The sequence below is a fragment of the Podarcis cretensis genome (assembly GCF_951804945.1).
Source record: "Podarcis cretensis genome assembly, chromosome: 17".
NCBI classification, from domain to species: Eukaryota; Metazoa; Chordata; class Lepidosauria; order Squamata; family Lacertidae; genus Podarcis; species Podarcis cretensis.
Window position 1 is genome coordinate 34,323,696 of NC_137187.1, and position 19,375 is coordinate 34,343,070.

The following is a 19,375-nucleotide window of genomic DNA, read 5'->3' on the forward strand; positions in this document are numbered from 1 at the left end:
CAAGGAATAAGAAGTGAATGCTCTCTTGGAGACTTACAGCCTCCTATCTAAACACTGAAATTGATTTTAAGGATCCTTTGTGTACATTCTGGCTTAGTTCTGATAACAGTAAACTTGTGCCTAGGTAGCAGCACTTCTGCTAGCCTGTGGGGGCTCACATGGGGGCTTCTGCAAGACAAATAAATCTCCCCCCTTTTATTACTCACAATTATATATTTACATCATAGCTTTACATCTTACAAGTATACATATTCTTGGTTTTCAAAGTATATTCATGATTATTATTGTCATCATTCTTAAGTCAGCAGATATTACAACACACAAAACAGAATAAATATGTAATTTTAAAATCATAATATTCTTCATAAATGAATGACTTCCCGCCTCTTCCATTTTGTACCAATAAACTTATTGCTTATATTTGTCTATTGTCTTTTTATTTACTATATTGTCCTTTCTATCAATTTGCCTTTTATATTTGTTGTCTACAGAAACTACTCAAAGGCCGTTACCGTTTTAAGATTGCAGCAAAAAGACAAATAAATCATTGCACTTAGAAAAGCAGTATGTAGGATGTCTGGGAGGGGGCTAGACTAGAATCCTTTTTCCTGATATGGATTTTATTTGTAGAACGAAGGATCCACCCACACTTGCAGTATGAAGGAACAGAGCTCATGTTTACCATGAGTGGAAATCAGACTTCTGAGGCAACCAGCTTTCCTGTTTAAGCTGTTGTCTGGCAATTTAAACATTGTCTCACACAATTTAGGAAAACAAACTGTTTATATCATAATTAATCACCCAAACCATAATTTCAAAGTAATTTTAACACACTTTAATTGTACAAAACCCAAAAAGATTAAAGATCTCAGTTAAGAAAATGACGGTAGCAGATTGTAATGGTTCTAGGGGTTGCTCGTGCGTAAACCGGTGAAACACCTGGCTGGGTTGCCTGAGTGAACCTTTTCTGTCCGGACAGCCACTCACCCGTGGCTGTCTCAATCGCTGGCAGAATCCGTCAGTGGGCGTTTCTTGAACTTCTTCCAGCAAAGAAGCTCTTTGACGCCTAGTCTCCTCCTACTCTCCCAGAGCGGAAGCCTTCTGCGCAAGGAGGGTGTAGGCAGCAGAGGACCCTTACTCTCCCCGCTGGTCCCTGGCAAGGAGTCATGGGACCGCCTCGCCGATTCCCCCATCTGCCCCCCTTCTCCACTGGTGCTACGCTGATTCTCTTCCCCAGAAGAAGGGCTGCCTCTCCCCATCCCGGGACGCTCTCTGGGACCCCTCTGGAGCCCGCTCTCTCCCTCTGGCCCTGATGGCAGTTCCCTGACACAGATCAAATGGGAAAGCTGGCTCAGATGCAAAAGGTTGAATCTCTCAAAGGAGGAAGAAATTCCACAACTCTGTAAACCACCAATAATGCCTTTCAAGAATGCCTGTGTACAGGTCTTATGGATTGGATTGGATTGGATTGATCTTTATTACGGCCATTGGCCCGTTATACAGGTCTTATGAATTTGGGGCCCACAGATGGGATTGCCAAGAAACTTTTAACTAAACTTAATCATAGTAGGACACCAAGTAGCAGGTGTATTCAAGGCCAGAGTATCCGAGTTCAGGTGGTTGCTAAGCAACCTGTGGCTATGTGATGGCAACCAGAGCTCCGTGATGAATCTCAGAAGATCTGTTCAGCTGGACTGCATGCTGGCAATAAATTGATGCCCCAATTTAGCTCAGACTGGCTCCTATTTGCCAGAAGTAAGTGCCTTGTTGTTTCTTCTATAACTAACTTGCAGGAATGGATGTGGTATTTTTGTGGTCCTCTACTTTTTTATTTTGTTTTTTGTATTTCCATCCTTGGGGGTGCTGTGGCGGAAATTTTCCCTCTTCCTTTTCAACTTCTTCCCCCCTCCCCATCCAAAACAGCACAATCAGCTAACTCCCCCAACCCCCCGGTCTCTCCAAAGTCCATGCTGGCACATGTGTTGATTTTTTTCTCTAGAAAAGAAAGTGACCAACTGAGGAATTGAGCATCATGGATGTGGCACCAAGTCGAGACAACAAACTGAAGCAAAGAGGGTACGTTTCCTACAGCTTTCAGTTTGTGGCTTGAGAAGCTGACAGTGTGCAATGTGTGGCCCAATATTGCAAGTGTGTGCTAGAAAGCAGATAAGCAAATGTAGAGCATTGAGGGGTAAATGAGATGTGATCCACTCCTTTAGCCCTTGTGCAGACTGAACCAGACTGGGGCTGCAGTGTACAGAAGGGTCTTTTTTACACTTTGTCCCACCACAGCCCACCATCGTCCTGATGTGAATTAGGCTGCAGTAATTTCCTTTCCATTACATACAGCAAACAAGGCGGCGGGAGCTGAGGGGAGGGATAAGTTCAAACAAGGGCAAATAGTCTAAACTTTACCCCTGCTATTTATTTGTTTTAAAACCACCCAACTACAAAAGGGATAAAGACATGAACAGCATCTCGTATACTTTGATCCTGACTAGTACAGGACTAGTGGTTCAAAATCATTGTTCAGAGAATGGGTGCAGAGAGAGTTCTTATTAATGAAGGGTCAACTTCTCCATCAATAGTTTTGGAGGGTAGGGCCGACTGAATGCATTTAACAGAGTTAAATCACAATATAAAACACTCAGTTGGGTAGAGCAGGGTAAGGGACAGCTAGAAACACAGAATCATAGAATTATAGAGTTGGAAGGGACCCACCCCATGGGTCATCTGGTCCAACCCCCTGCAATGGACGAATCACAGCTAAAGAATCGCTGGCAAAAGGTCACCCAACCTCTGTCAAAACAACCTTCAGTGAAGCAGACTCCACAACTTTCTGAGTTGGGGAAGAACATTTTTTCACCTTATCTTAGGGTAGGAAAAGGAAGCAACAAATTCAGTTTTTAAGGGGGTAGATTTACAGCCTGCTCCTATGCAAGCAGTTTTGGATGTGGGGAGCGATTTTTGTTTGGGGGACAAAAATGGCCTGAGGGGAAAGGGATAAGATTCCTGGCCTTTCCCCACAATATCACGCCAGTCATTCCCTTGCTTCTGTAGCCTCAGCAACAGCACAGTATGAAATAAAACAGACTAACAAGAATAATGGAGGTACATAATGTAATATCCCCTATTATGCTTTCATATTTTCTGTTGGCTAATTGCACCAGGTTCTTCTATACAAAAATTGATGGACAGCCATTAGATGTCTGTCTTTAGGCATGAGTTGAAGCTGAGGAGCCATCACTTTTGCCATCTTTGGGGATTCTACAATGGCTTTTCCACCACCCACCCAGTCCTCACTTAGTCTCTCCCCATCTAAACCCAGAAACTTTGAGGAAGAGAACGCTTGGCTGCAGGAGTGGATCCACGAAGAACTTGCTCATGGTGAAGTCTGGCAGAACCAATATGAGGCACTCTTGGGACATCAGGCCCAGCTCTGCTCCTTGCTGCAGGCCAAGAGGTGAGAGGCTCTCAGAGCGGGCACCCAAAACTAGGGATGGGGCACAGGGCAAAAAACTGTCAGTGGCTGCTCTAGATTTGCCTACAAAGGGTGTGTTTTATTTCCAGTTCAGTTTTTCAGGCTGTTTGGTGCCTGAACATTAGCCAACCTTTGCAGGAAGCAGCAGCAACTATTCCTCTGGTTGGTATTAATACAGTGGTGTAGCGCTGGTTGCTGTTGCCTGATTCGCACCCCTTCAAAAATTGTTTACCAGGGGCCACGGCTCCCGGGCACCCTGCACCATAGCTGTCAACGTTTCCCTTTTTTTAAGGGAAATTCCCTTATTCTGAATAGGATTCCTTGCAAGAAAAGGGAAAAGTTGACAGCTATGCCCTGCACGCTATACCCCTATATCAATAGATTTTTCAGCCATTTCCCCATTTTTGCACTGAGTTGAAAAAGAGATGCACTGTTACAAAGGATGCTGGAATATATCTCTTGGATTGTGTCAAGTAGATGCTTGGGGTGACAGAACATATTTTAGGCAGACAACAAGTGAAAGAGACAGGAGTCTCTGGCAGGGAGGCTAGGGCCTTACTGAGTAAGGGAAGAACTTCTTGCAAGGTCCTGGTGCACTCGATCCTGGGGGATACAGCTGACTCTCCCCCTCTGCAGTTTTGAACCCCTGGAGAAGAAGACCCGGGCACTGCAAGAGGAGCTAGAGGAAGCCCAGGACGCCCTGAGGGAGTTCCAGAATCGAAGCCGTCAACGCCAACTGCGCATCCACAAGCAAGTGAGACCCTTGCAGGGAATCTTTGGGACTCCTTTATTCTCTCCCCCCCCCCCCGACTCTTTGGTAGACGTTTGTACAGTCATTGTTTCATGGAAAGAAAGAGGTGTGGGGACTGGCTTTGTGGCATGAAGCTCTAGGCACTCCCTGCAAATTTTTGCTGAGGGGAGGGAAGGTGCCACTGGTATGGTCCCACGGATGAATTGGATGGATGTTGCATCCCTTTAGCTCAGTGGTTTTCAACCAGTGTGCCGTGGCACCCTGGGGTGCCTTGAATGATGGTCAGGGGTGCCGTGGGCAACACTGGCCTCTGTCCCTCTTTCCTTCCCTCTGGTGTCCTCTCACATCTCTGTCTCCCAAAGGCTTGCACAGCTGTTTGGTGCAGCAGCCCTGGCTACAAGCTCCTCAGGCAAATGGTGCCTCTGGGGCTGGCCAGGGGGTGCTGGTTGCCAGGAGCTGAGGTGGCCTCGGAGTAAGCAAGCAAGTGGGCAAGGGAGCCCAGCCAGCCAGTCCACCAGCCCTTGCTGTTGGGAATGGGCAGACAAGTCCCAGGCCCCTGTGGGACAGTGTGAGGAGGCACCTCTTTTTGGGGTGGGGATGGGGGACAGAAGTAGCAGCCCAGAGGACTCCCAAGGAGAGAGGAGAGGAGATGAGGGAACACTCCACAAGGGAGGGTGTTTGAAAAAGAGTGAGAGGCTGCCAGCTCTGCAGGCAAGGGGTCAGCAAACTTTTTCAGCAGGGGGCTGGTCCACTGTCCCTCAGACCTTGTGGGGAGCCGGACTATATTTTGGGGGGGAAATGAACGAATTCCTATGCCCCACAAATAACGCAGAGATGCATTTTAAATAAAAGGACACATTCTACTCATGTAAAAACATGCTGATTCCCGGACCGTCCATGGGCCGGATTTAGAAGGTGATTGGGCTGGATCCGGCCCCTGGGCCTTTGTTTGCCTACCCATGGGGTAGCATAGCTGGGCTCCTGAGCCCCACAGGGGTGCCACAGAAAAAATGTAGTTGGTCAAGGGAGCCGTGGACTCAAAAAGGTTGAAAACCTCTGCCTTAGCTGTTTAGAATGTCAGTCTTTTAGCACAGAAATCCCATTTTCTGCCTTAAGGCAAACATTCACACTCCTTCTGTTCTGTAGTGGCCACCACTGAAAGTCAGCACCACCCATCCTGCTTTGAAGAGGGTGACTTCAGGGAACATCAGGGGAAAAGAGTAAAGATAAGGACCAATTTCCATATGCTGATTTAGTCTAAATGCCTACTTCAGGAGCGATTGGTGTAATTCAATACCTCTCACGATAGCACCTGGCTATCACGGGTGTGTCTATTCAGGAGCTAACCAAGGCGTCTGCTGCTCTCTCTTCTCATTGGACAGAACTGAAGGCAGGCCTGTGGGAAAGTGCCAGCCAGCCCTGAGTTCTATGAACAAAGGAGGGCCATCAACACGATAGATAAGCAAGCCAAGCCTCAACAATATTATCTTAACCCTGTCTGTGGCATTCTTATTTTATTCCTCTTAGGTCAGCCCAAGTTCCAATGGTGCTTCTCCTTCTGGAAAGGCCCTTTGTTCCATGTAATGAGTTTAAGAAAAAAACCCCACAATTTAATCAGGACAGCTTCTTGCCTTTTTCCAGTGTGTCTGCCGGAGGGATGAAGGGGGGCTGGGCGGAGATAAAACAATCTTGTTCCCTTGTGTTGTGTCACTGTTGTTTATAAGCCTCCTTCCAGTCAAAAAAAGGCCCCCAGGGGTGGATCTCAGACTTTTCCCTTTACTGTCCACTTGAAAATTGCTGAGGGTCTTGGCAGACCACTAAATTATTTTTCTGACTGTTGTAACAGTGATAATGCACTGTGCTAGATGCTGTGTGATTTTAATTATATTTTTACAGCATGCCACCTGAACGAAACTGGTCTGCAGACCGCAGTTGGGGAATCCGTGTTTTAGAATCAACAGTTAAAGGTTTTGAAGTCCAGTGTTTTAAACAGTACTTAAAAGTGACGGCACTTTATTTTGAAATATTAACGCAACAGACATTATTATATACTGTTGTTTTCTATGTTTCGCTTCTTAGCTCATAGCTTCTGCTTCTTCCTGGGTCCAGAGATGTTGTTTTCTATTTTGCACATTTCCCCGGCTCCTTATCTGAATTCTTACATACATTTTAAGAAAAAACAAAACTAGCATTTGGAATTCAGCCTCTGGGTAAGAGGAACCTTCCATCTGTGCAAGATTAAAGGATTCCTTCCCTCCCTCTGCATACTGTATTGTTGTGCGGTCGTTGTGCCCCCAACTCCTTCTCCCTCCTAAGCCAATTTTGAGGGGGCATGACTCACTGAACTGATGGGGTTTATAAAAATGAATCTCACCCAATAGATTTCTATGATGATGCTAACAGAGTTCAGTGTTAATAAGCGCCCAATTTATTTTAAAAATTGCTTTCTTTCTCCTGAGCTGGTGCAACATGATGGAGACACTGGAAGTTGCCTTGTGCCCAGTCCACCTAGCTCAGGACTGTTGGTGCTGACCGGCAATGGCTCTTCAGGCCTGAGGGGGGAAGACTTTCCTAACTCTGCCTGAAGACATTGGAGGACTAAATTTGGAACTCTGCATGCTAAGCTAGTGCTCTGCTAAAATGAGGAAATAAGGTACCTGAGGTTACAGACACCTCAGGTTACAGACGCTGCAGGTTACAAACTCCGCTAACCCGGAAGTAGTACCTCGGGTTGAGAACTTTACCTCAGGATGAGAACGGAAATTGTGCGGCAGCGGGAGGCTCCATTAGCTAAGTGGTACCTCAAGTTAAGAACAGTTTCAGGTTAAGATCGGACCTTTGGAACGAATTAAGTAGTTACTTGAACTTACTACTTTGTTTTTTTTTTTAAATAAAATTTTTATTAATTTCCAAATTTTTAACATAGACAAAAACAACATAAAAACAACACAAAAAAAATCATATTTTCTTTACCTTATTTCCATAACCCTCTTTTCCCGGACTTCCCCATACCTTCCCCTTTTTGCATCCTTAATTTTAAACCATTATTCAGCAACCGTTCTTAGCCAATTAAATATAAATTCATTCTCCTTTTCAATTCCACCCTAAAATTAAACACAATTTTGCCGCTGCAATTCTACGTCTTCCTTTCCCTCAGCATTTTAGCACTCCTCAATTTTATAATAATTCTTAAGATACATCTTAAACTTCTTCCAATCTTCTTCCACAGTCTCTTTCTCTTGGTCACGGATTCTGCCGGTCATTTCTGCCAGTCCCATAAAGTCGATCACTTTCGCCTGCCATTCCTCCAGCGTGGGTAGCTCTTGTGTCTTCCAATACTTTGCTAGAAGAATCCTTGCTGCCGTAGTAGCGTACAAAAAGAAATTCTTATCCTTCTTCGGCACCAGCTGGCCGACCATACCCAAGAGAAATGCCTCTGGTTTCTTGTTAAAGGTGCACTTAAGCACTTTCTTAATCTCATTATAAATCATTTCCCAGAAGGCCTTAATCTTTGGGCAGGTCCACCAAAGGTGGGAAAAGGTGCCTTCAGTCTCTTTACATTTCCAACATTTGTTATTGGGCAAATGATAAATCTTCGCAAGCTTGACTGGGGTCATGTACCACCTGTAAATCATTTTCATAATGTTTTCTCGTAAGGCATTACATGCCGTGAATTTAATACCTGTGGTCCATAACTGCTCCCACTCAGCAAACATAATGTCATGACCTATGTCCTGTGCCCATTTAACTATAGCTGACTTCACTGTCTCATCTATTGTATTCCACTTCAACAGCAAGTTATACATTCTTGATAAATTCTTAGTATTGGGTTCTAACAGTTCTGTTTCTAGTTTCGATTTCTCCACCTGGAAACCAATTTTCCTGTCTTGTTTATAGGCCTCCATTATTTGAAAATAATGGAGCCAATCTCGTACCTTGGACTTTATTTTCTCATAACTTTGTAATTTAAGTTCCCCACCTTCTTGTTCTAAAATTTCAGAATATTTCGGCCAATTAGTTCTCATATTAAGTTTCTTTACCTCCTTGGCCTCCATAGGTGAAAGCCACCTGGGAGTTTTATTTTCCAATAAATCTTTGTACCGTATCCAAACATTATATAGTGCTTTCCTGACAATGTGATTTTTAAAACCCTTATACACTTTAACCTTGTCATACCAGATATATGCATGCCAACCGAAGTTGTTATCAAATCCTTCCAAATCTAGAATGTCTGCATTTTCAAGAAGTACCCAATCTTTTAACCAGCAGAAAGCTGCCGATTCATAGTAGAGTCTTAAGTCCGGCAGGGCAAACCCCCCTCTTTCTTTAGAATCGGTAAGTATCTTGAACTTAATTCTCGGCTTTTTGCCCTGCCAGACAAATTTAGATATATCTTTCTGCCACTTCTTGAAACAGTCCAGTTTATCCACAATTTGTAATGTCTGAAACAAAAATAACATTCTAGGCAATACATTCATTTTGATTACTGCGATTCGACCTAACAAGGAAAGCTTCAGGTTTGACCATATTTCTAAATCTTTCTTTATCTCAGTCCAGCACTTATCATAGTTATCCTTAAATAAATTTACATCCTTAGATGTCATGTTAATCCCCAGGTATTTTACACTCTTTGCCACCACTAACCCAGTTTCCTCTTGGAATCTCTCTCTTTCAACATTTGTTAAGTTTTTTTCCAGTACCTTGAACTTACTACTTTGCCCTAGAGAAGACATTTCATGCCTAGGTCCCCACATCTGCAGAATACTTCTACTTGTATAAATTCTGATCATGTTCAGGGGTAAAATATAAGACATTCGCTCCAACTAATGAGTATGTATAGCAAAAACAAAACAACAAGGCACATACAGTTTCAAATAGATAATATCATATGATAATACACATTTACTTTGATATCACATTTGCACCATAAATTTAAAGTACCCCTTTAACAGTCATGACCCCCCCAAAAAAAAAAAGAATTCTGGGGACCATGGGCATAGCCAGGATTTTTGTGAGGGGAGAAGGACTTTGTTTGGGGGGCAGGACTTTTTTTGGGGAAGAACAAATGTGATTGGTCAGTTAAGTATTTCTATTGTTTTACTTGACGGGGCAGCTGCCCCCCCCCCCCCCGGCTAAGCCTATGCTGGAAACTATAGTTTGTGAAGGATGCTGAGAGTTGTTAGAAGACCCCTATTTCCCCCACAAAACTATAATTCCCAGCGTTCCCTGGGAAGAGGGATGGGCTGTTAAACTACTCTGGGAGGGGAAATAGGGATCTTCTAACAACTCTCAGTACCCTTAACAAACTACAGTTCCCAGGATTCTTGGGGCAAGCCACAACTGTTTAAAGTAGTATTATAGTACTTTAAAATGTATGGTTGGGGGGGGGGTGTTTGTGTGTGGCAGGAGGGGGAAAGAATTGACATAGAATTATAAAACTGTAGTGTTGGAAGTTCTAGTGACTAGTCTAACCCCCTTCAGTGCAGGAATCTTTTGTCCAAAGTGGGGCTTGATTCGAACCCATGACTCTGAGATTAAGAGTCCTTCCCTTCCCATAATCTGAAAGGGAAAGAGGAAAGTCTGTGCCGGTTTGTGTGTTTGAATAGAGGAAGCTACAGAACTCAGTCTGTTCTGTCTCTGGGAAGCAAGACTTAGTTAGAACTTTCCATCTCTTCTCTAAATTACAGCAGAAGGAAAATCAGAGAATGGCTGAGACTGTTAAAGAACTGGAAAAAAAGGTGAGAGCTGCTTGATGTGGCAAATTTAGCTGGGACCAACCAGCATAGGTTCCATCCGTCTTCCTGAAGGCCTTGGTTGTCCTTGCGGCAGGATCAAGTCATTAAACTTTTCCTAGATGGTGCCACTTCACACTGCAAGTGAGGAATTCACATGTTTGAGTGGTGACCTAGCCAGCAAAGAACCAAAAACTAATTGCAAGTAGAAAACTAACAATGCCAAAGACATGGGTTTAACCTTAATCCAGGCCTGCTCTTTTTCTGTGTGCAGTCAGTCTTTTTCACAAGCCAGCATTTGAAAGTGCTCACAAGATGCAGTGCAAGCACACCATTTGAATGGCAATGCCCATCAGCTTTGAGGGCCCCCAGCCCCCTCAAATATTTTATTGGTGGGGCAAATGGACCAACTCTACTTAACACTGTGCAAGTTTTAACCGCAAATTGTCTCAAAACGATTGCTGTCTTAGGTTTCACTTCCTTAAGCGTGCTTCTCAGAACTGCTTCCCTCCATGTGCCCCATCATGAAATCTTTTGTTCTTACTATAATTGACTTGCATATTGTAAAGAAATCAACTTTGACTTGACTATCATTACACAAAGGTCTTCAAGCAACAGTTGGAGGAGAAGTCCAACAAGGATATTCTAAAGGAGCTGAGAACAGAAGGCATTGAGCTGAAGGTGAAGGTCACATTCTTTGTATGTTTTTGTAATAGACCAGCTGATGGCTCTATATCAATACATAAGGCAGATGGGGAACCTGCAGACATCCAGATGTTGATGGACTCAAACCCTCATTGGCCACATCCAGCATGGCCAATAGTTAAGATCATGGGAGGCATAGTCAGTAACACCTGGAGGGATACAGGTTCCTCACCCCTGGCCCTGAACTGTAAGAAAAACAAACAAGGCAAACCCAGGAACAACAATAGAACCTAGAAGCGAAGTACTCATTCCGATAGGATAGTTTACCTTCCTGCTGCAGCGGTACCTATTTATCTACTTGCACTGGTGTGCTTTCGAACTGCTATAGCTAGGAGGAGCGTTCTGGAATGTGTTGATAGTAACATACTTTGGGATATTAGTTTTGAGAATAGAGGAATTAAAGGTAAAGGTAAAGGTACCCCTGCCCGTACGGGCCAGTCTTGACAGACTCTGGGGTTGTGCGCCCATCTCACTTAAGAGGCCAGGGGCCAGCGCTGTCCGGAGACACTTCCGGGTCACGTGGCCAGTGTGACATCGCTGCTCTGGCGAGCCAGAGCCGCACACGGAAACGCCGTTTACCTTCCCGCTGGTAAGCGGTCCCTATTTATCTACTTGCACCCGGAGGTGCTTTCGAACTGCTAGGTTGGCAGGCGCTGGGACCGAGCAGCGGGAGCGCACCCCGCCGCAGGGATTCGAACCGCCGACCTTTCGATCGGCAAGTCCTAGGCGCTGAGGCTTTAACCCACAGCGCCACCTGCGTCCCAATAGAGGAATTAGAAGTTAACAAAGGTATTCCTGCTTTTGTTGGTGACATGCTTGAGGGTGTGCTTTCTGCTTTTGGAGCACAGGACTTTGCTCCCAACTTGCTCAGAGGGAAAGGAGGTTTCCAGGGTTGCATGCCAACTTGACTGGGACAGAAATGGGACCCAAAGGCAGGGGTAGCCAGTCCTATGCCCTCCAGATGTTCAGAGAATAGAATTGTAGAGTTAGGAAGGATTCCAAGGGTCATCTAGTCCAACCCTCTGCAATGCCTGTTTGGGCTTGAACCACCAGTCTTCTGGTTAACAGTTAGATGCACTGACGCATTGCACCACACTCCTTCCATATTTCCTGACCTTTGCACCTCTGATCTAAAGGAATAGAAAACAGCTCAGATGGTAAGTGGCTGTGCATTTGTGTCTGAATGACAAGGTTGCTAATGCAAGAATGTTCTCTTTTTTAACCTTACTCCACAGAGGCACTTGTCTGAATGGGAGGCCAAGTGGCAGGCAAAGAACGACAGGATCAGACAGGTAAACTCAGATGTATTTGTGCTTTCGATATACACATGTTCCCAGTGGTAAGTTAAGGCAACTTTGTCTCTTTGGCTCAAGGAAGGACTTAATGTTGAAGAAAGGCTCAACTCCACAAACTACTCTCAGGATCTCTTAGCTGCTACCATGGCTTGGACAGCGGCTCTTACAATTTATTTGTAGGAATGTGTTGTAAAGGAAGCGCAACTTGAAGGCAGCATCTAAGGCTGGAAACAGACTGTTTTTTTCATAGTACTTAAGTACATAGTACATAAAAGAGGGCGTAATTTTGAACATACAGAGATGAATAATATCATATTTTTCCAGACCCCATATCATCACTAGTAAGATTGATTTAGTCTTTAAGGCTAGGAGAAATGTTAGGGGTTGAGTAAACTTTGTTGCTGTGGGTGGAACCTGAACAAAAGAGTTCTGTTTTGTTATGGATGTTTCAGAGACAGCACCAGATTGAGAAACTCAGCACCACCATTCAAGGATTGTCTCTGAAGAGCCAGGTATGTCCCAACCATCCCAGAGAATCATAGATTAATAGAATTGTAGAGTTGGAAGAGGCCCAAGGTTCATCTAGTCCATTTCCCTGCAATGCAGGAATCTCAACTAAAACATCCCTGACAGATGGCCACCCAACCTTCCTTGGAGGTTTTTAAGCAGAGTCCACCACCTCCCCAGGGAGTCTGTTCCAATGTCAAGCAGCTCTTACTGTTGGAAAGTTCTTCCTGAAGTTTAATTGGAATCTTCTTCCTTCTCACTTGAATCCTTTGGTTTGGGTCCTACCCTCCTGAGCATGAGAAAATAAGCTTGCTCCATTTTCCATGGGGACAGCCCCAGGTGCCACTCTGGGAGGGGTGACAAGATGGCCCCTGCCTCCCCCCCAGCTGTAGAGCGGCTGAGGGCGCCCACAGTCCATATGGGCACCTCTCGTGCAGTGTCCGTATGGGCTGCCACTCTCACGCACCATCCGTACGGGCTGCTGCTCTCGTGCGCCGACCATATGGGCTGCCGCTCTTGCACACCATCTGTACAGGCTGCCACTCTTGTCCACCGACCGTACGGGCTGCCACTCTTGTGTGCCGACCGTACAGGCTGCCACTCTCTCACGCTGACCGTACAGACTGCTGCTCTCGTGCACCCTCTGTACGAGCTGCCACTCTTGTGTGCCGACCGTACGGGCTGCCGTTCTCGTGCACTGACCATAGGGGCTGCTGCTGTGCGTGAGCGGCATTCTGTATGGAGTGTGCAGGTGCGGGATGCTGTAATGCGCAGCCTGTACGGGCTGCGCTGCCCTGGGTGCTGGAGAGGGTTCCTCCGCCACTGGCTATCATATCTCCTCTCAGTCTCCTCCTTACCAGGCTAAACATACCCAGTTCCCTCAGGTGTTCCTCATAAAGCTTGGGCATGCCCTGGCAAGTTCAAAGTAGTTCCAAATTAGTTCCCATATTCTTGGGAAATCCTGAACTTTTTTTACAGGCCAAATCATTGGACTTGAAAATATAATTAATCCTCATCCTCAAATCCGTAACATATAATATTCTCCTTTCCCCTCCAGTTCATGGCTGATAATTGAGTCTGCAGCCTGATTGAACTGGGATTCAGAGAACAGAGATTTCTAATGTCTAAAAAACAGGTGTTGCTTTTTTTGTTTCTCTTTCTCTTAATTCCAACAACAAAGGAGCTGCACAGAAACATCACCCTCTTGGAGGACAGTGTGATGGAAGCTCAGCAGGAAATGGCACTGTAAGTTGAAAGCAATAATGGTCGCTTATGGTGAACTGGAAAGGCAGACTGAATAGATGAGTGAACTGTTTAGCCAGCATGTTCTGTGTTTATGATAATATTTTATTCTCTTGCTAATTATGCAGTTTTAAATGAGGGCCTTCTCGGTAGTGGCACCCACCCTGTGGAATGCCCTCCCAGCAGATGTCAAGGCAATAAGCAACTATCTTAATTTCCAAAGACATCTGAAGGCAGCCCTGTTTAGGGAAGTTTTTAATGTTGTATTGTGTTATTAATATTCGGTTGGGAGCTGCCCAGAGTGGCTGGGGAAACCCAGCCAGATGGGCAGGGTATGTATGTATGTATGTATGTATGTATGTATGTATGTAAAAATAAATAAATAAATTTCCTTTAGTAATGTTTTCTTTTGTCACACACACACACAAACACACACACACACACACACACACACACACACACACACACAGTACATATTGTTAACTTTGCCACATTAAATGTGCATTCCGTAGTTGACCTCCTTTGGAATGTTTTATTTTGAAATAACTTTAAGATGATAATTTAGTTTCCTGTTAAATATGTAGCTTTGAATGTATACTTTATATCTGTCTTTCTTCTGTAATTTTGTATTCTGGATTGTTTTATCTGATGTTTAATCGGGGTTGTACACAGCTTTGATTCCCCCCCTCCTTAAAAATAAAAACCAGTAATGAAATGAAATGATGATGATGATAATGATGACGATGATGATGACGACGACGACGTTGATGTTATGACAGAGGCCTGTTCAAACCCACCTGAGTGGCCTTGGACAGGGCCCTCACAAATCTCACTATCCGGGAATAATAGTTGAAGCACCAGAGGTTATTGAATGTGATGAAGTGTTCCCTCCCACTTTATGAATATAACTGCCTGGAAATTGTAGAGCAAAAACAGACATCCCTGGGTGTATTTCAGGGTTACCTGTGTGTTTTTTCTTAAAATGCAAGTGTTTGGGATTAGTATTAAAGTGTGTGGGTGTGCGTGTGCGCGCACGCGTGCTTGGGTAAATGCTGCATTGGGGACCTACAAATCAACATAACATTCTCCCTAGGGTTCAAGCAGAATCTAAGGCGAGAAAGAAGGAAGTACAATCAAAGTAACTATGTTCTGGGCCTACAATATATCATGCCATCGCCACAGTGTCCTTTCTTGTCCTGCCTTCTGTTTTGCTTCTTTCACAAGCTTTTCCTTTTGGAGATGTAATACTATGTTCTGTTTCAGATTCCAGAAAGAGCTACTTTCAGAACAAGTGGGGACCTCGAATGGGGGCTTTCTTTTAGAGGAACGAGCATGTGACCAGATGGTATGAGGGGCACAAATTATATGCGCAAAGTGCATGGGGCATGTGAGTCAGGGGACGTGACCTTTGTGGTTTATGTGAAATGTTTATGGGCTCAAGTCAGTGTCATTCCTGGGGTTCAGACAGAATGTAAGGGGGAAATGATAGCATGTAAACCCTGTCTTAGTACCCCACAAACTTCAGAATTCAAGCAGCACAACTGAGGTAGCAGCGAATCAAATCCTTCAGTGTTCATCCTTGCCGCATTTCTTCCTACCTGATGCCTTGTTGCCAAAGGTAAAGGTAAAGGTACCCCTGCCCGTACGGGCCAGTCTTGACAGACTCTGGGGTTGTGCGCCCATCTCACTCAAGAGGCCAGGGGCCAGCGCTGTCCGGAGACACTTCCGGGTCACGTGGCCAGCGTGACGTCGCTGCTCTGGCGAGCCAGAGCCGCACACGGAAACGCCGTTTACCTTCCCGCTGGTAAGCGGTCCCTATTTATCTACTTGCACCCGGAGGTGCTTTCGAACTGCTAGGTTGGCAGGCACTGGGACCGAGCAGCGGGAGCGCACCCCGCCGCAGGGATTCGAACCGCCGACCTTTCGATCGGCAAGCCCTAGGCGCTGAGGCTTTAACCCACAGCGCCACCTGCGTTTGTTGCCAAAAGAAAGGTGTAAAAATATAGATCAGTGGCGGGAAGCCTATGGTCCTCCAGATGTTGATGTATTTGGAAATAAAACTCATCTGTGGTTCACTGCAGGGGTGCCAGATTCCATGCTCTAGGGGGCATTCTTGGTCTATAGCAGAATATAGGGCTTTTCACAGTACAGATGCTCAGCCAATCACTTGAATCTCAACATAATGCTTTTTTTGTTCTCCCAGAAAAGGCTTCCATGTTTGGAACTAAACAGAATCAGTTTCAAAGAGCAGCTCCCTTCCTGGTAAGTGATCAAACAGATTATCAGAGAATATCCTACAAACAAGGGAGGACACAGTGGGGTGAGAATTTCGGGGTGAGGAGAAGAAGGGAAGGCACAGACATTGCGCGCTGATGTGGTTGGTTGGTGGTTTTCAGGCTGTGTCCAAGGGAATGTTAGCATTCTTGCAAAGATCAGGGGTTTCTCGGAGAGAAGATACTGAAAAGCAGGGTCCCCTGGAAGACACATTGTCCATACAATCAGGGCAGGATTTAGGTTTGATGTGGCCCTGAGCTACTGAAGGTAATGGGGCCCTTTATGTGTCCAGCTGTCCTTTGTCAACAACAAATTGTCACTGTTTTTCGTGTTGAATATATGCTATATGGTAATTTATGGACCTAATAGGTATCTGAAGCCATTTGCACATGTTGCCATGCAATCAGTCCATGCAGAATGTAGGCACCCTATATATAGAAATGAGCAAACCAGAGATATTTTAGGGAGCAGGCTAGCAGGCGGGGCCCATGACTTACATCATAGGAGCCTACAAAACACTGTTGCTGTATGTAGGTATTATTTTATTTGTTTTTTTATCTTATATTTTGGAAATGTACATCCAGGTTTTTTTTCCTTTAATTTTTTTGGGGGGCCCCAAGAGAATGGGGCCCTAAGCTATAGCTTGTTTAGCTTATATGTAAATCCGACACTGCATGCAATACTGTCTCCCGCAAATGAGTGTTAGGTGGGCTCAAGGGTATAATCTCAATTCATGTGGTAGACTTGACTAGCATGCTTTGTGAACAGTTTGTGTGCCTTGCTTAGAACACTGCTCAGAATCCCATGCAACACGTAGGTGTTTCTTAGCAGACAAGAGCTCCCCAAAGGCAGAACTACCGAGAACCAAACCATCTTGTGCAGCTGACTTGGAGTTTGGTGTCTTCTTTTGTTTTTGTGTTTCTGCTTGTAGGTCATTATCTTGCATCTGTCCCCAGCGCCCAACTCTCCGGGACGCATGTAGCTTGCTGTGGGCATTAGCCAAGGCCTTGTTCCTAAGCTTGCTGTTGGCTGTGGGTTTCCACTTCCTCCAAGGCTGGTTCTCCAGCCAGCCATGTCTGCAGATCTATTCAGCTCCTTTGCTTTATATCCAACCCAAGAGGTTACTGCCCCCTTTAACTTCGTGAAGGCACCTAGGCTTCTGTGGTTGAATGTCCTTTAATAAAGTTTAATAAGAAGAAATCTGAAATCCACCATCAAACATCTGTCTTTGTGTGGTTGAGTTTTAACTGTTACGGCAAAATCTGGGTGCGAGGCTGCTCTGCCACCCAGCTCATCGGACTAAGTCCGTGGGTCCCTGCGGAGGAAAATGAGCTCAGCCGGAGACAGGAGCAAACAGCAGATGATCCAAGTTTATTGCGCAACAGGTTCAAGGCGAGATTGAACAGTGAGAATGGGGCAACATAAACTTTTAAAAGTTCCCTCCAAGTCCCAGAATACAGTGCAGAAAACGTCACGAATACATCACAAGAGGTGGGATTACACAGATCAGCACTTCAGGAAAGTGGGTGGGGGTTTACACAGATCATCACTTCAGTAAGGTAGGGGTCGCGCAGATCAGCACTTCAGTAAGGTAGGGGTTGCATAGATCAGCACTTCAGTAAGGTAGGGGTTGCATAGAGTAAAGAGATATGCATAAACGTTTCCTGAGTACAGGTGATGGCAAGACAATGGCACAGATATGCATCGCCCGTTACCTAGCATTGCCCGGAGGAAGGGCTTGACTGGACCATCTGACAGGATTAAGGTTTTCCTGTGTACGTGACCTGTCGGTTCGAGGATTATGGCGCTGAGGGTAGCATCATGGAGTCCGGAGGGAAGAATATAATTTTATAAAGTTAAGGGGTATAGTGTGGTGCTTGTGCAGCAGTGTGAGGTTTCAGGAGCTGGGCGCCGTCGAGGTCATCGCCTCGGGCCCCCTTTCAAAGAGGAGGAGGTGAGGAAAGGTGCCCCCCCTTCCTTCCGTATCAGTCCCCCATTCGGAGATAGATTTGCATTAAAGTTCTGTAAGAACTTGCAAATCTTTTCTCCGCACCCTAAATCTCGGTGAAGGTAGGGGTGCCGTGTGAGTGGGAATAGGCCCTAATGGAAAAGGAGGTGGGTTGAGCAGGGCAGCAAAGGAGGGAGCAACACGGACCAATACAATGTACGTGCGTGTTATAGATATGCGCTAACTAATAACTTGGTATCTACCGTACCAGATGTGTGGGTTTATGCAAACCTGAAAGGGACTTGCAAATCATGCCTCTTAAGGCCATTTGCAAGTATAGTAGTGCAGATAGCTGGATATAGGATATCGCATAAAAGGACACCTGTCGTATTTTGTTTAATAGTGGTCTATGCTTTACATTTAGCAGGAAGGTCCACTACTGACTGAAAAAAAATGCAGTTTGCTTTGTCCCCCGCCATTTTTGTGTTCTCAGGTGTCAAGGTAGCTCTTCTGTGGTCTCACAGTAGTGGCAATCCCTGGTGAATCCACTTAGGGCTTTCATATTAACCATGTTGCCTGGCATCCATCACAGCTGGCACAGGTTTGGATACGTCATGAGAGAAATATCCTAGCCTTGGCCATTCCATGGGATTTTATTATTATAGGCTCTGGTCTTGCAGTCATGGGAAGTTGCTCACTTGCACATTAAGGACCAAAAGCGAATTGCAGCCTGGATACACTTGCCCAATTCAAACTGAGTCCAATTTGAATTTATCTTGCCCCATGGTTCTCAACTTCCCAAACCAATCAGTTAAAATAAAACCACTCTTAAAGGGCACTCGTCCAAATAAGTCAATTTAACTCTATAGGGATTATTCCTGCTAAACCAAAGCATATATACCTTCCTGAAGCTTTTCCTTGGTAAAGTGAGTTTTAGCACATTTTTAAAATGGGTAGGGAAGTTGGCAGAGTGCCAGGTGAAACAACGAAATATGGTTATAAATTTATCTAAGTCTAAACATTGGACTACATAATAGCCTGATCTGTTAAAAGGCATAAAATGTATGAGGATCCTCCACTGGGGTGTAAGGAATAAGACATTAGACATAAAACACTTACACACAAAAATAGCCACAAAAATAGCCCCACCATTTGTGGAAATGACACACTGTCAGACACATTTCAACATTCCTACGTAATAACACATAATACAAAACAAACTAATTAAATATCAGTTGCATATCTTGAGACAATTGGGATATTCTATATATGTATCTTGAGGTTCAAAAGTCAGAAAATGTCCTTGTAATTCAACTCCACCCCCCTTTGTCAGCCCCACTCCCCCGGCAGTCTATATCCTTTGAAAGAGATAGCTGTGGCCACTTTGAAAACTTTGGTGTCTGTTGTTGTGGTGGCGAAGCTTTTCATTAGATCTGTAGT

General features: G+C 44.9%; 1 protein-coding gene across 1 annotated transcript; it reads left to right on the forward strand.

Moving 5' to 3' along the window:
• Nucleotides 1-1,607: 1,607 nt before the first annotated feature.
• On the forward strand, nucleotides 1,608-17,206 carry LOC307206154 (uncharacterized protein). Its single transcript, XM_079958953.1, has 12 exons — nucleotides 1,608-1,755; nucleotides 2,000-2,076; nucleotides 3,329-3,463; nucleotides 4,118-4,235; nucleotides 9,920-9,970; nucleotides 10,568-10,645; nucleotides 11,905-11,961; nucleotides 12,417-12,476; nucleotides 13,652-13,716; nucleotides 14,977-15,058; nucleotides 15,917-15,975; nucleotides 16,919-17,206. Exons 2-12 carry the CDS (start codon nucleotides 2,033-2,035, stop codon nucleotides 17,130-17,132), a joined length of 963 nt encoding a protein of 320 aa, XP_079815079.1. The 5' UTR covers nucleotides 1,608-1,755; nucleotides 2,000-2,032; the 3' UTR covers nucleotides 17,133-17,206.
• The last annotated feature ends 2,169 nt before the right edge of the window (nucleotides 17,207-19,375 follow it).

Excerpts from the sequence above, each read along its gene's own strand:
- LOC307206154 (XM_079958953.1), top strand. The coding sequence starts at position 2,033 with ATGGATGTGGCACCAAGTCGAGACAACAAACTGAAGCAAAGAGG. Across the intron at positions 10,646-11,904 it reads CAGAAGGCATTGAGCTGAAG|AGGCACTTGTCTGAATGGGA; the intron begins GTGAAGGTCACA and ends CTTACTCCACAG. Across the intron at positions 13,717-14,976 it reads GCTCAGCAGGAAATGGCACT|ATTCCAGAAAGAGCTACTTT; the intron begins GTAAGTTGAAAG and ends GTTCTGTTTCAG.